The sequence below is a fragment of the Dipodomys merriami genome, unplaced genomic scaffold (genome assembly GCF_024711535.1).
Source record: "Dipodomys merriami isolate MVZ:Mamm:240054 unplaced genomic scaffold, mDipMer1.0.p SCAF_37, whole genome shotgun sequence".
NCBI lineage: Eukaryota > Metazoa > Chordata > Mammalia > Rodentia > Heteromyidae > Dipodomys > Dipodomys merriami.
In genome coordinates, this window is record NW_027205270.1 from 2,765,855 (window position 1) to 2,780,509 (window position 14,655).

Here is a 14,655-nt window from a genome sequence, read left to right on the forward strand (position 1 = left end):
GTGAAAAAAGGAAACTGAAAATTTAGGGAGATAGAAAGACCTTCCATGCTCCTGGATAGGAAGAATTAACATAGTGAAATGGAACTAATTCCCCAAGCAATTTGAAAATTCAATGCAATACCCTCAAAACCCCAAAAATATTCTTGAATGAGATAGAGAAAGCAATTCAAAAATCTGTATGGAATAACAAAAGACTCTTCAAGGTCTTAGCAAGAGCAATCCTTAGCAGGAAGAACAGTGATGGAGAATAACAAAACCAAACTTCAAACTCTAGTACAAAGCCATAGTAATAAAAACATCTTGGTACTGTTACAAAACTAAGCCTGAGTACCAACGGAACAGAAGATTCAGAAATGAACTCATAGACCTATAGCCACTAATATTCAATAAGGAAGCCAAAAATGTAGGCTGGAAGAAAACCTCTTCAACCAAAGCTGACAGCAAAACTGGAAATCCATAGGAGGAAACTGAACTAGACCCCATATATCACCTTGAACCAGCCTCAATTCAAAATGGATCCAAGATTTCAAAATAAGACTGGAAACCATGACACTTTTGCAGGAACGGTAGGGGAAACACTAGGGGCCCTAGGCATAGGTCAAACTTTCTAAGTAAATATCTAGATACAAAACAAATCAAAGAAATAACTGATATATATCGGATTACATCAAACTTAAAAAAAATTCTGCACAGCAAAGGAAATAGCTAACAATATAAACAGAAGAAAGATCACAAAATGGGAGGTTTTTACCAGCTATATATCAGACAAGGGTCTAATATCCATAATACACTTTGAAGTTAAAAAATTAAAACCTCAAAAAATAAACCCTCAGAGAAACAACAACTCAATAAATGTGCTAAAGCTCTAAACACTGATTTCTCAGAAGAAGTAAAAATATACAAATGAAGAAATATATATATATATATGAATATACATATGAAGAAATGTTCCACGTGTCCAGCCTTAAAGGAAATGCAAATCAAAACAACATTGAGATTCCACCTTACCCCAGGTAGAATAGCCATTATCAAGAAATCTAACAATAACACATGCTGGAGAAGATGTGGCCAAAAGCAAACTCTCTTATATGGTTAGTGGAAATGTAAGTTTGTTCAATCAGTTGGAAAGCAGTATGGAGGAAAGCTAAGCACAGAACTACCCTGTCACCCACCAATTCCACTCCTGAGCATTTATCCAATAGAGGACAAGCATGGATACACTACAGCTTCCAGCACAACCATATTCACTGCAGCGTTCTTAACCATAGCCAAGGTATGGGCTCATCCCATATGCCCCTGAATGGATGCATGGATCAAGAAAATGTGGTATATATACACAATGGAATTCTACTCATCCATTAGAAAGAATGATATTGTAAAATTTGTAAGAAAGTAGAAAGACTTGGAAAAAATTACATTAAGTCAACTAAGCTAGGTCCAGAGAAATAAAGGTTGTATGGCCTCCCTCATTAGTGGGATCTAGAATGTGCTTGTAAATCTATAAGTAAACACAATGCATGGCATGCAGTTATAAGTGAATTAAATGAAGTATAACAGACTATATAAAGAGAGCAAATACTATAATTCTACAAAAAGACTGAGTTGAAGCCAACAAGTAATAGGAAATAGATTGCTGGGGGGGGGGGTGGGAGAAGAGTAGATGAATGATCAAGGGAAAGCAGTAGACTGAAGGCAAGAATGCATTGTACATACCACAGAACTGAGAAAAATAAAGGAAGGGCGGGTCAAGGGGGTTAAGATTCTGAAGGGATGATACAGATCGATTTGCACTGTATACATAAATTGTTTATTAAATTGCAAAAATAATCAATACATAACCGAAAATTTAAGAAAAATGAGGAAAGTGTTAGAAGAGTGGGGAAGAATGTGGAAAGGTATGACATTGATTAAGAGGCACTACATTAATTAATTGCTATGTTGAATGCCAATTCCTTTCTACAACTATTTAAACATAATAAGAAGTGTGTTTACTCTGCTTCAAAATAAATAATTGCCATGAAAAGGCATACAATTGGAAGTGGAGCTGTGGCTCAAGTTGTAGAAGCCAGCCTTGAGCAGCAGTTCAGGCCTCAAATAGTTTGCCAGGGGGCTATGGTATGGGACAGTAACTCTAGCTACATAGGAGCCTAAGATCTGAGGATCACAGTTTAAAGGCAGCCCAGCAGGAAAGTCTAAGACATCCTTACCAAAATTAACTGCCATAAAAAAAGCTGGAAATATAGCTGTGGCTCCAGTTGTAGAGCATCAGTCTTAAGGAGAACCTGAGGGAAGTAGCCAACCTCTGAGTTCCAGCTTCAATGTAGAAACCAACAAACAAAAGCTACACATCTTAACAGTGTTGGATTCCTTATAAAAGAGAAACAAATCAAGAAAATGAGTAGATAATGCAGAACTTTAGAAAGTCTCTGGACATACTAAATCAGTGGCATAAATGAGATGTTTTATACAAAAGGAAAACTATTAATATTTTACTTTTTTTTTTTTTTGGATCCGGTCGTGGGGCCTGAACTCTGGGCCTGGGCACTGTCCCTCAGCTCTTCAGCTCAAGGCTAGCGCTCTACCACTTGAGCCACAGCATCACTTCCGGCTTTTTTCTTTTTGCTTATGTGGTGCTGAGGAATCGAACCCAGGGCCTCAGGCCTGCAAGGCAAGCGCTCTACCACTTGAGCTATAGCGCCACTTCTGGCTTTTTTTCTTATGTGGTGCTGGGGAATCGAACCCAGGGCCTCATGCATGGAAGGCAAGCGCTTTACCACTGAGCCATCTTCCCAGCTCCTATTAATATTTTACTTTTAATGTCTTTCCCCTTAGTGTATAAATTCTGAGAAATTTTTGAACAAAAATACTCAATTGTATGATCCTTTAATACAAAAGTTGGTTAAATTGTGCTTATTTCATAAAAACAAAACAAACCAAAACATACCACATGAATCTCATTTCCCCCATCTGCACTTTTTCCGTGCTCTATCATTGTGTAATTTCTCTATTTGGCTCTTCATTTTGCCTGATGTTGCATCCTCACATGATAGACAGAGAACACAAGAGCCCCAGGATTCCATAGTGGTGGTTTGTAAGAAGAAGGAAGCTACAGTAACTGCCACCCTCATTTCACTTCTAGAAGAGAGAAAAAATACTCCATGCTTCTGGCATGAGAATGAATGAGATAGTGCATGACTACATGGCCCAAAGAGCTAGGGGAGCAAAGTATAAGCAAAATAATTGTTTAAAGTCAGAAAAAATGAAGTCTGCATCATCTGTATCTTTCACCTTTAATGTTTGCTACTAATGTGCACACACCACATTTCAAAGTTACAGGGCAAAGCAAAGATCTCTGTTTATAGTAGTAAAAATCCATGGTATAAGAATGCAAACTCTAGTGTGCAACAGGGGCTCATGCCTGTTATAGCTTCTCAGAAGGGAGAGATGAGAGGATTACGGTTCTAAGCCAGTCCAGGCAGGAAAGTTTGTGAGACTCATATCCAATTAAGGACCAAGAAGCCAAATGCAGCTATGGCTCAAGTGGTAGAGTACTATCCTTGATTTAAAAAGTAAAAGTTCTGAGACTAAGCCCTTGCCCTGAGTTCAAATCACAGGACCTATAATAAAATAAAACATAAAAGAATGTAAAATCAAGATTTCTCCAAGAAATAATTCCTAAAATAAAGAAGAGAAAAATGAAAAACAGAGGAGAGATGCAAGTCCAATCTGGCCTAGAACAACCCAGAACAAAGATCTCAAGGAGAAGACACTAGAAGGCAAGTACCTTGGCTTACAAAATTCCTTACAAGGTGCCAACAATGTACTTCATCCTGCTCTTCAATCAGGTAACAAAAGAGCTCTTTCATTCTTCTTTGGGTATTTGAAAGTTCCAGTAAGTTCACTAATTGGGTCAACAAAATGATCTTAGAACAAGTGTAAGGCTTCAACCTCAAGGATCTTTCTTTGTCAAACACATTAACTATATGCACAAAGTAATTATAATATTTTATGAGGTGAAATATAATGGACAAATTATAAATAGCTTTAATAATGAACATTGGTGACAAAAACTGAGATGATGTCTTCCATTTAAGAGCCTAGGGGAAAGAGGATTTTATGTCTGATTTGCAGACTTCAGTCATCAAAACCAAGCATTCAAGAATTATTAGAGCTCTCCTGCCAATCCCTTCTTCTGGTTCAGATTCTGATCTTGTGGTTGGCTACTTCAGACCTTTTAACTGCCTAACTAATGACATCATTCTCCCACCAAACCTATCACCACCTAGTAGAATCCTGGGGTTACCATGGCATCCTTTGAATATTTGCATCATCGCAAGTGCCCAGTGTCCAGTGAGCAGTATCCAGTGAGCTCCTTACTGGACACACTCGTGCTCTTTAGCTTCAGCTATCCACACATCCTCAGGTGTCATTCCTCATCCCTTGTATCTCCAGTTGATATTACCCCTTCTCTCAACATGTCAGGTAAGGAGAAAAAGGGTTTTCTAGATATGTGACAAAGTCTGCTGCTTTGTCTGCTACATGAAGATAATAAATTGACCAACCTGGGATCACTTTGATTTCAAACACTGTGTTTACTTAAAGGATATTTGTGGATGGAGATTGAAGCCATAGACTTCTTCAGTGTGTCATTTAAAACAAATTAATGGAGAAGGAAACCTTGGTGCGGAAAACTCTATACCAGGATACTTTATCTATAAGAGTCCTTCAACAACCAGTTCCAAGTTAGTATTTCAAATTTAGTGTATTCAAAGAACAATATTTAAGTCTTTCAATATTTCTGCTCAAATGAGGTACAGAGAAAAACAGGAAGAGAAGAGGGATGAACAGGCTAGCACCAGACAGATGGTCTGGAAGGAAAAGTTCACCAGGAACCGGAGGGGTTAAGAAAAGATAAAGAGGAGGATGAGAAATAGGATAGAATCCCAGCTATGAAGAGCATGGGGACATTCTCAAGAAAAGAGAAATGGTTTAGAACAGAATGCTGAAGATGATCAAAACTTTTTAAATCAACACACAGAAAACAGAGTACAATCTAACCACAGCAAGGCAAAATGAAGTAAGTTTTATTTAAAGTATACATTAATGGACCACAAAGCAAATTAAGGGTAAAACAGAATAATTAGAAGCAGTTTTTGAGAAGTCACTTTTAGATGGTTCTTGTTTTGTATTGCCTATGATGTTTTATTCCAGTTGACTCTGAATACAGATGATGCTTGATAGTGCCTTTTTCAACCTGTGAACTCATAGCACTGGCATAGCACCGGTGCCAGCCATGCCCCAGCCCTCTTTATTTCTGTTATTTTCTAGACAGGATTTGGAGTTCTACTTCAGGCCACCCTCAAACCATGATCCTTCAGCCTATGAATCCTTTGTACTAGTGACCACAGCCATGATCCACTACAGGAGGTTATGTGATTGAGATGAAATTTCACTAACCTGCCTAGAAGACTGTCAAGCCACCATCCTGGACTGTTTCCCGAGTAGATAGGATCAGAGAAGTGAGCTGCTGAGCCCTGCCTTGACAGTTTCCAATGTGAACATTTTAGACATGTATTGTAGAAATGGTTCTTTATAACATATTTCTAGGAAGGGTTCTTACAGAGGGTTATGTAACATAAATTTCAGCATTACTTTTCATTCTGATTTTTAAACTTCATGGAGGTGTGTGTGTGTGTGTGTGTGTGTGTGTGTGTGTGTGTGTGTGTGTGTGTGTGTGTGTGTGTGTGTGTGTGTGTGTGTGTGTGTGTGTGAATGCCTAGGTTTATGCTCCAAGTCTGGGTGCTGTCTTTAAGCTTTTTAGCTCATAGCCAGTGGTCTACAACTTGAGCCACAGCTCTACTTCCTTGTTTTGCTGCTACTTAATAGGAAATAAGAATCTCATATGGTGAGGACTAGCTTGGTACCATACCCTCAATCCTCATGTTCCTGAGTAGTTAGGATAACAGTCATAAGTGCCAGGAATGTGTATATATGTATATATATATGTGTGTATATATGTATTTATATGTATATATATTCTAACTTTCATCAGTAGTAGTTCAAATCAAAGCTGTATTTTATCCTTATAATCACTTTCTGGTTAAAACACAACAAACACAACTAGAATCAGTCCTTTGAGATCCAAAAATCATAAAGAAATATTTTTCTAAGAATAAAAAGCAAAATTTAATCTCCATGTCTTTATTTCCACATTCATTTAAACTAATTTTGACGTCTATTTTTGTTTTTTGTATTTAAAAGAGCTGTTTGGGTATTTGAATATAGTTTAGTAGCACATTATGACACTGATGTGCTATCTACTGCACTAGCAAGGCATCTTCGGTATCACATTACATAAATAAAAATATAAAAGGCCTTACTTCTGTCTGGAATTGTAGCTCCTCTCTGTGATCTTAGCTACTTAGAGGGCTGAGATCTATGGATCACAGTTCTAAGGCATACTGCAAGAGTAAGAGTCTTTGAAACTATTATCATCAATTAACCACCCGAAATGATATGGAGTACAGCTGAGGCTAAACTAGCAGTGCTGGTTGCTTTGAACAGACACACAGACCCACAGACATAGACACAAACACAGACTCAGACACAGACACACAAACACAGACCCAAATACACACAGATACACACATACACACACCAAAGGATAGCACTCAGGCCCAGAATTTAAGCCCCAGTAGCAATACCACTCAAACAAGGTCTTTGTTGTATTGCCAGTAAAGTAAATGATGATGATGATGATGATGATGATGATGATGAAGATGATGATAACAGAAAGGCAATAGTCATTTCTTTTCATGGGTGTTGATATTTGTTATGTTGAGGATGATTTTTTTCTCATAATTGAACATGAAGCTAGGTTTTTAGAATAAATACGAAACTTCCAAAACTTTTCAAAAGACTTTTTGGTGTTTCTATTTTTACTATATTAATTAAAATATCCAACTAGAACAATTAATATCTTTAAATTGGAGTGTAATATTTAGAGAAATAGGAATGGTAACAATAATAGGATTCTTTTACTTTTGGTGATTTGCTGTCCTCTGTTCCATTTTGGGCTTGTTTCTTTGCTCTAATTTTTTTTTTTTTTAACATTTGTGCTATGTTGCCCAAACTGGTCTTCATCTCCTGAACAAGAGTGATTCTTTAACCTCACCATCCCACATTCTAGAAATACAGAGGTGGTAGGCTTCCTACCCATTAAAAAATACTAGTGTACATCAATTATGACTGCTTATTTGGCATTACTGTTGATGTAAAAAAATCCCAAAGAGGATGAGTTACCTAACTCCCAGGATAAAAGATCAGACAATAACTAATCATTCCCAATAAACATTAGAAATTTGAATTAAATGTACCATTTATACTATCAAAATTATGGGATACTTAGAATAATTACAAAAGACATGTGCAGGGGGTGTATGCTGGATGAAAGAAATCAAAGCAACAGTCAAGTAAATTTAGAGTTATCCATGTTTATAGAGAGGAAGACTCACTATTGTTGATTGAGGCAGGATGAGCGAAGGGGAAATATGTCAATGAGAGATAGGAGGTAGGGATGGTGTACCTTTAAGTGGAGAAACCATATGTACTGACTTGAATTGCTTGCAAAAATGAGCTAAGTGTGGTATCTTATAGTACAAGCTATTTGGAATTCCATTCACTTGAGAAGTTGAGGTTGAAGATTACAAGTTTGCTGTCAGTCTTCTCAATTAACTGACAAACTGTTCTTAGCCAGGTGCCAGTGTTTAATACCTACAATCCTAGCTACTCAAGGGAATGGATGTGAACATGGCAGTTCAAAGGCATCCCGGTCAAGAAAGTCCTTAGGATTCTTGTCTACAGTTAACCACTAAAAGGCAGAAGTTGAACTGTGTCTAACATGGTACAATGTTAGCCTTGAGCAAAAACAAATATGCAAATGCGCTCTCTCTCTCTCTCTCTCTCTCTCTCTCTCTCTCTCTCTCTCTCTCTCTCTCTCTCTCTCTCTCTCACACACACACACACACACACACACACACACCACAATTCAAAACCAACTTTCACTTCTGTGCTAGATTTTGGCTAAAATGAAGGAAAAATATCCTTTTGCTTAATATTGCACATACAATAACATCACTTCATTTACTGGTAAATATACTAAATGAGATTATTTGATAATATCCAAATTATCTTTACTATCTTTGTATATTCAATTATATATCATATTTTTACATTTTGTCTAACTTTTCAGAACTGACTATATCTAACTCTGTATCAATCATGATGTCCCTTTTATTTATTACTCATTATTATGACTATTTGCTATTGATGGCTATTTGCCAATGGTATATTATGCCATTGATGAATAAGAAGAAGCTCAGAAAGTTTCACAGTTTTCTTGCAAAAAACATTTCTTGAGAAAGTTATCTCTGTGGTAGGTAGGCATTGTGACTTCAAGTCAGAAGGTACACCTGAAGAGGTCTGACTTGACTTACCTTCTTATCTGTGTTTTAAATGAACTCTACAAGTGTCTTGCAACTTATACAAGGTGGCACAACTAAAACAACAATGAAAATAGGATCACTGTTTTCTCATGACCTATATCAACTAGCTCATAAAAAATTCTGTTTCAGGCTGGGAAGGGGGCTCGGTGGTAGAGTTCTTGCCTCGCATGCATAAGGCCCTGGGTTCGATTCCTTACCACCACATAAGCAGAAAAATCCGGAAGTGGTACTGTCCCTTAAGTGGTAGAGCTCTAGCCTTGAGCTGAAAAGTTCAGGAACAGAGGCCAGGACCAGAGTTCAGGCCCCACGATAGACAACAACAACAAAAAATTCTAGTTTTGCTGATTGTGGTGTATTGTTCACTGGCTCAACCTTTATAGCATGGTGCTCTCATAGCAATATGAAGTAAGTACTCAAACCAATCAGGTTGACCTTTCACCCTCAGTTTCCTTACTCCAGAAATGGTGATCTAACAAGTGCTGTAAGGATATCTGAGATCTAAAATGCTTCTATGCTAGGAAATAAGAGCAGACTAAGGGAAAGAAGGGATGCAAAGAAGAAGCCTATTTCTACCCAGAAAACAACACAGGAACCACTTGCTCTCTTCTGTTGCACAGCTTGATCGGAAGAATACCAAATGGCTCTGACTTATAAACTGATCATAGATATGTCAATGATTGTTGGTATTAGAGGACTTCTGATCATAGCCAGCCTCAAATATACACCTCCTCAAAAAAAGTGGGAGTTGGTCAATCTCATTCATTTTTTTACCATCCTCTTGTTTCTTACAGACAATTTCCAACATCCATCTGTACTTGGAACTGCAAACTCACCACAGCTCTCTGTTCCTGTGGTGAGTGATGCCACTTCTCTAGCAGGAAATGTCTACAACCTCTCCAGAGCCTCAACTCCAGCCTTCACTTCAACATGGCCACTACCATCAACCTCTGGCATCTCTTTCCAGCCACTCACGGGTACTGCCTATCTTTACCAACATTCTAGCACACCCATGCTGTCAGGAGTTACTGGCCAGAACCACATCTGCACTTCAGCTTCCTCCTGTCCCAGTACTTTTGAAAGGAAATACACAGGACACACTAAAAAAAAGTCATCTGAACTTAGAGACTTCACCGTGACTCTCAACAACCAGGGCACAGCAGTCCCTTCAATGGCTGTGACACCACGATATGTGGATGCCAATGCCATAGTCCCTCTGTATCCATCACTGTCTGGCAGCCTGGTTCAGGGGACATTATCTCAGATTCCACATCAAGAGAGTAGCATATTATTTCCCTACCAACAAAGAAACCAGGTTTACTACTATAATCAAAACACTATGGGCCCTCTGTTATCTGGAGAGCCTGGTCCCTGCCTGCAATCGTATGGCTCTGTGACCTACACAGGGAGTGGGTTCTTTGCTCCTCAGCCTGAAATAGTGATGACACTCCAAGAGGTCCAGCCTACAGATGTCCTACCACCAGTCGCCACTTCTGGAATCCACTACTGTGTGTCTGCTCAACCTAACACAGAAACCAATTTCCAAGGTAAGCACAGATGACAAAAGGGAACAAGATTAGCATCATAGAAAAGGAGGGATGAATTTGCATCTGAATAGTGGAGAGGCCACAAATACAGTTTTAAGTCCTGAGCCTCTACCACCTCACTCACAAAGTGACCTCTATTTTTAGGCATAAGCCAGAGAGGGCTGAGAGTATGGCTCAAATGATGGAGCTCTGAACTCAATTCAAACCTCAGTACTGCCATTAATTTTGTTGGATAATTAGATAAATACATAAGAATTTATGGAAAAGTGTGAAGGACAGCTGTGCTGCCCTTAGTGTCACCAACAGCACACTCAGTGAGGCCATGCTGTTCAATGTCCTTCAAATCCACTCCCTCTAATTAATCCCCTTCTTTATCTAGTTCTTTGGTTTCATTGGAAAATATATCAAAAAGTAATTGTGGTAGTAACACATGAATTTCCTTTACTTGCATTTATTCCTTCCCAAAGGAAGCAGGTCAGAAGATGTATATTTTTGTGTATTTTGTAGGCAGGAAGTCCACTCGAGTTGAGCACCAGTGGCTCATGTCTGTGGCCTAGCTACTGAGGAGACTGATCTGAGGCCTGAATTCCAAAGACATCTTGAAATGTTTTTCAATATCTTATTTTCAGGTCACAAACCAATGCAGACAATAGACACCTAAATGAAGTAATAATGCAGCAGCCCTAAGAAAAAGTCAAGCAGCAAAAGAAGAAAGGCTGAAGTCAAGCTGCAGAATCATTGAGAAATGCACACACAGAAATGCACTCAAAATACATTAAAGGTTTCCTCCCCCCTCATGCCCGTTCTCTCACTTTAGGGTTAGAATCAACACACAAAATTGAGTAACCAGTATAATAATATGAGGCTTTATAAAGTTGTTTTTCTGTTGCTCATGGGCTTGACCGCAGAGTCAAGAACATGGTAAGCAACCACTCTATCTCTGATCTGACAAGAAGTACAATCATTTCCTATTATTTTTTTGTCAGTCATGGAGCTTGAATTCTGGTTCTGGGCACTGTTCCTCAGCTCTTCAGCTCACGGCAAGTGCTATACCACTTGAACCACAGCAACACTTCTGATTTTCAGATGGTTAACTGGAGATAAGCGTCTCATGGATTTTCCTGCCTGGGCTAGCTTTGAATCATGATCCTCAGATCTTAGCCTCCTGAGTATCTAGGAATACAGATGTGAGCAACCGGTGCCTGGCTTCATTTCCTATTTGTAAAGCTTCTTTTTTTATTTCACTTACAACAAACCTATAAAGGAAAAAGAAGAGAAATAATGCCATCTAATTAGCATGTTTTATATAAAGTAGTTATTATATATCTTCTTAGAGTCCTGTCCATGATCCTTAAGACCAGATCCTAGAAACACCTTGCCCAGTGATGAAAAATGCCATTAAATTATTGGTGTGTGAATGGAAGATACATCGGGACTGATTTCTGTCCAGATTCCTTTGTACTGCTAGAAACTTCCCTGGCAATGCCCACATTCCTAAAATTACAATTTCCAGGTAAGAAATTTTGTCAGCCAGACATTCCAGACAGCCCAAAGGCCTATAAGCATAAATACTGAAGTCATGGAGAAAAACGTGTCACCTGAACTTGGAGACATTTCAATAAGAGATCTAATATTAAACACTTCTAATATCTTGGCTGTGCCTCCAGCAAAGCCAGACATAAACAGAGAATAAACATTCAAACGAAAATAAAGACAAATTTTCAAAGGCTCTGGTTGCCTTCTAGAAAACCATAGAAAGCTGGGATGTTTGACTATTCTCTTCAGAAATCCCTGACATTTAATGTAGGTGCAGGTCAACATTAACCTTAGGGAAAAGAGAGAAGTCTATATATGATAGAGCCACTTTGGACATTTTGAGTCTTGAGGAGAAATGGAATTGACTGTAACAATGAGTGGGCTTACAGACAGTGCTGTGATGGTTAAAGACATTCATTTTAACCAGATATTTCAATTCATTCACAGATCTCAAACAATCCAATGTTTCTACTACAACTGACATCAAAGGCACAGAAACCATCGATGAGATTCTCCTGCAGGAAAACTCAATGGTCACTAAGCATTCCACTGGTCAAGTCCAAAGGAACAAGCATGAAGCCTTGGAAAGTGTGGATGGAACTCCTGAGGTCAAAGTCCTGTGCCAGCCCCCAGAGCTCCTGCTGGAGGAAGAGGCGACTGTGTGCACCATCCCATCCAGTGACCAGGCTTCCGTGAACACAGACAAGCATTCTGACAGCAAATCTCCAAAAGCTGCATCCAGCAAGGTCAGCAAAACTAAGAGCCATGCACAGAAAGAGACCAAAAGGATCAGGGAGAACCACCCCAAGAAATGTGATGAAACCAAGCAGCCAGGGAACAAAATCAAAAAAGAAGAAAAGACAAGCATTCCCAAGACCAAGCACAAGAGAAGTCACCCTGAGCTTAGCCAAGAGACCTTCAAAAGGCCTCGAACCAACCTAGGCGTGCAGATGTGGGAGTCAGTGCAGGTTTTCCATGCACTAGGGAAGAAAAGTGAGAAGAAAAAGGAGCTGCCTTCTCCCAAGGCCTTGAGAAATGCCAGCAGCACACAAGAAACCAAGTCCACTCCAGCTGTGAAATCTTGGCTGGATATTCCCCATGAGGGCAAAGGCCCTAAAATTACTCAAGTCAAGAAAAGGGATAGGAATGAAAGCCAGTGTCCATCACCAACCCAGGATGAGCTGCCTCCACCTGGGAAGGTCAAGCTGGTTCCTTTGCCTTTTCTAGCCCCAGAGAAGCCTCAAGCTCGACCTGTTTCTCGCAGGCCACAGTCTCTGGCCTCCCGGAGACCCACTGTACCTTACCATGCTCTCCCTTGTTCTAACACAGCTCAGCCTACTCCAGTCAGCCGATCTCAACCAGCTACTGCCAACACATGCTTCATAGGTTCCACCAAAACATCGCAGCCAACTACAGACAAAACAATCAAACAGGGATTGACCACCACTCCCCAGCCTAGTGTGTCTCAATCTACCATTGCTAGACCTAAACCCTATGAAACATCATCTTCCACTTCTTGGCAGCAGAAGCCTGTGTCAACTTCTGGGACCACGTTCCAGTCACCACCTAAACCTCAAAGCCAGTATCTACTCCAAGACTTCAGCCGCCAACCAATTCCATGGAGGAAACCTGATATTCCTGGGCCAGTAGTATCAAATCCCATCACCAAGGAGCAGAGGCCAGAGCGTGAAGCCATGAAAAGGCGGGCCCAGAAAGAGCGTGAAATTGCTGCCCAATACACTGCTTTGGGGAAACTGCAGTTTTTTGCTCAGAGGCAAAGAGATATGGAAGTTTCTCAATATTACGGCTATGTAATGTAAGAGCTGCTGCGATTGTGGGATCCATATTGAATACCAGATGTTTTCCTGTATATATTTATATACAAAGATATAAACACTGATATAGACATATGATATATAGATATATTGATATACATAGTTTTTGATAGAATAAAATTATTTTAATGTACTTAAACTCAATAAAATTGAACAATTAAATGTAATAGATTTGAGTATAAGATTAATGAAGAAGCCATTTGAGTTCTATGATATTTCCAAAGTTTTGCTTGATTTTGGATAGAGGTTGGAATCAAAGTTTGCATTGGAAAGAAGAAACTGAATTGTGTGGGTCACAGGGGAGGGTAAGTGAAAGGAGGACAGCAGAGCTAACAGTCCAAGAGTAGGACAGAAAAAGCGATTATATAGGCTCTTAGCATAATCATAGATCAACAATGTGTTAGAAGACAATATTTGAAAATTTAACAAAATTTTAAAAAGTTTAAAAAATAAAAGTTAGAAAATACTAAAAAGTGGCAGAAGAATCTAGGAGAACTAATAAATGTAGACCTTTATGTCTTATAGCCCCATGGGGGAAAAATCCACTTTGAAGCTAGGATGTCATGACTCTTGCTTGTAATCCCACATCAAGAGACTGAATATAAAGATGGAGATTCTAAGGCAGCAATGGCAGACAAGTCACAGTCTCTTGCAAATTGAGCAGCAAAGAGCAAAAAGAGGAGCTCAGGCTCATCTGGTAATGCAGTAGTACTGAATGAAAAAGCTAACTGAAAACACACTGGCCCTAAATTCTATCATCAGCAGTGGCACACAACACACACACACACACACACACACACACACACACACACACACACACCTTAGTACAACATCAACAGTCATGACTTAATCTAAGATTAGAAGAGGAAAGGCAAATACATCATATAGGAGAATATACCAGAGACAAGCCAAAGGCTTATTGTTATCCTGGGTACATTGGCTAACCTGGGGCCTCGCCAAGTGAATTACAGAAGCATAAAGCCCACCCAGAATATTGAAGTAAGGCCAGGTCTGGCTGGCACCATATTGGCCACATGGTGGAGGGTAGGGTCTGGCATCTTGTCTTCATGCTGGGGGAAGGAAACGCCACCCCCCCCCCATCACCTGCCTCCCTGGTAATGGGCATGCCCGGACCTCTGGAGGCAGGGGCAGGTACTTGGCGGATAGGTTACTGAATCTGTCAGTCCAGTGCCTGGGACTGGGAATTTCCTGAGGATCTGCCTCCTGCGCCGACCT

The 14,655-nt window shown here is 39.5% G+C and overlaps 1 protein-coding gene across 1 annotated transcript; it reads left to right on the plus strand.

The window, feature by feature from the left end:
• The first annotated feature begins 4,304 nt into the window (after window positions 1–4,304).
• On the plus strand, window positions 4,305–13,404 carry LOC138804591 (uncharacterized protein C2orf78-like). The gene is made up of 3 exons (XM_069988904.1): window positions 4,305–4,482; window positions 9,296–10,048; window positions 12,032–13,404. The coding sequence occupies exons 1-3, from the start codon at window positions 4,305–4,307 to the stop codon at window positions 13,402–13,404; spliced, it is 2,304 nt and encodes a 767-aa protein (XP_069845005.1).
• The last annotated feature ends 1,251 nt before the right edge of the window (window positions 13,405–14,655 follow it).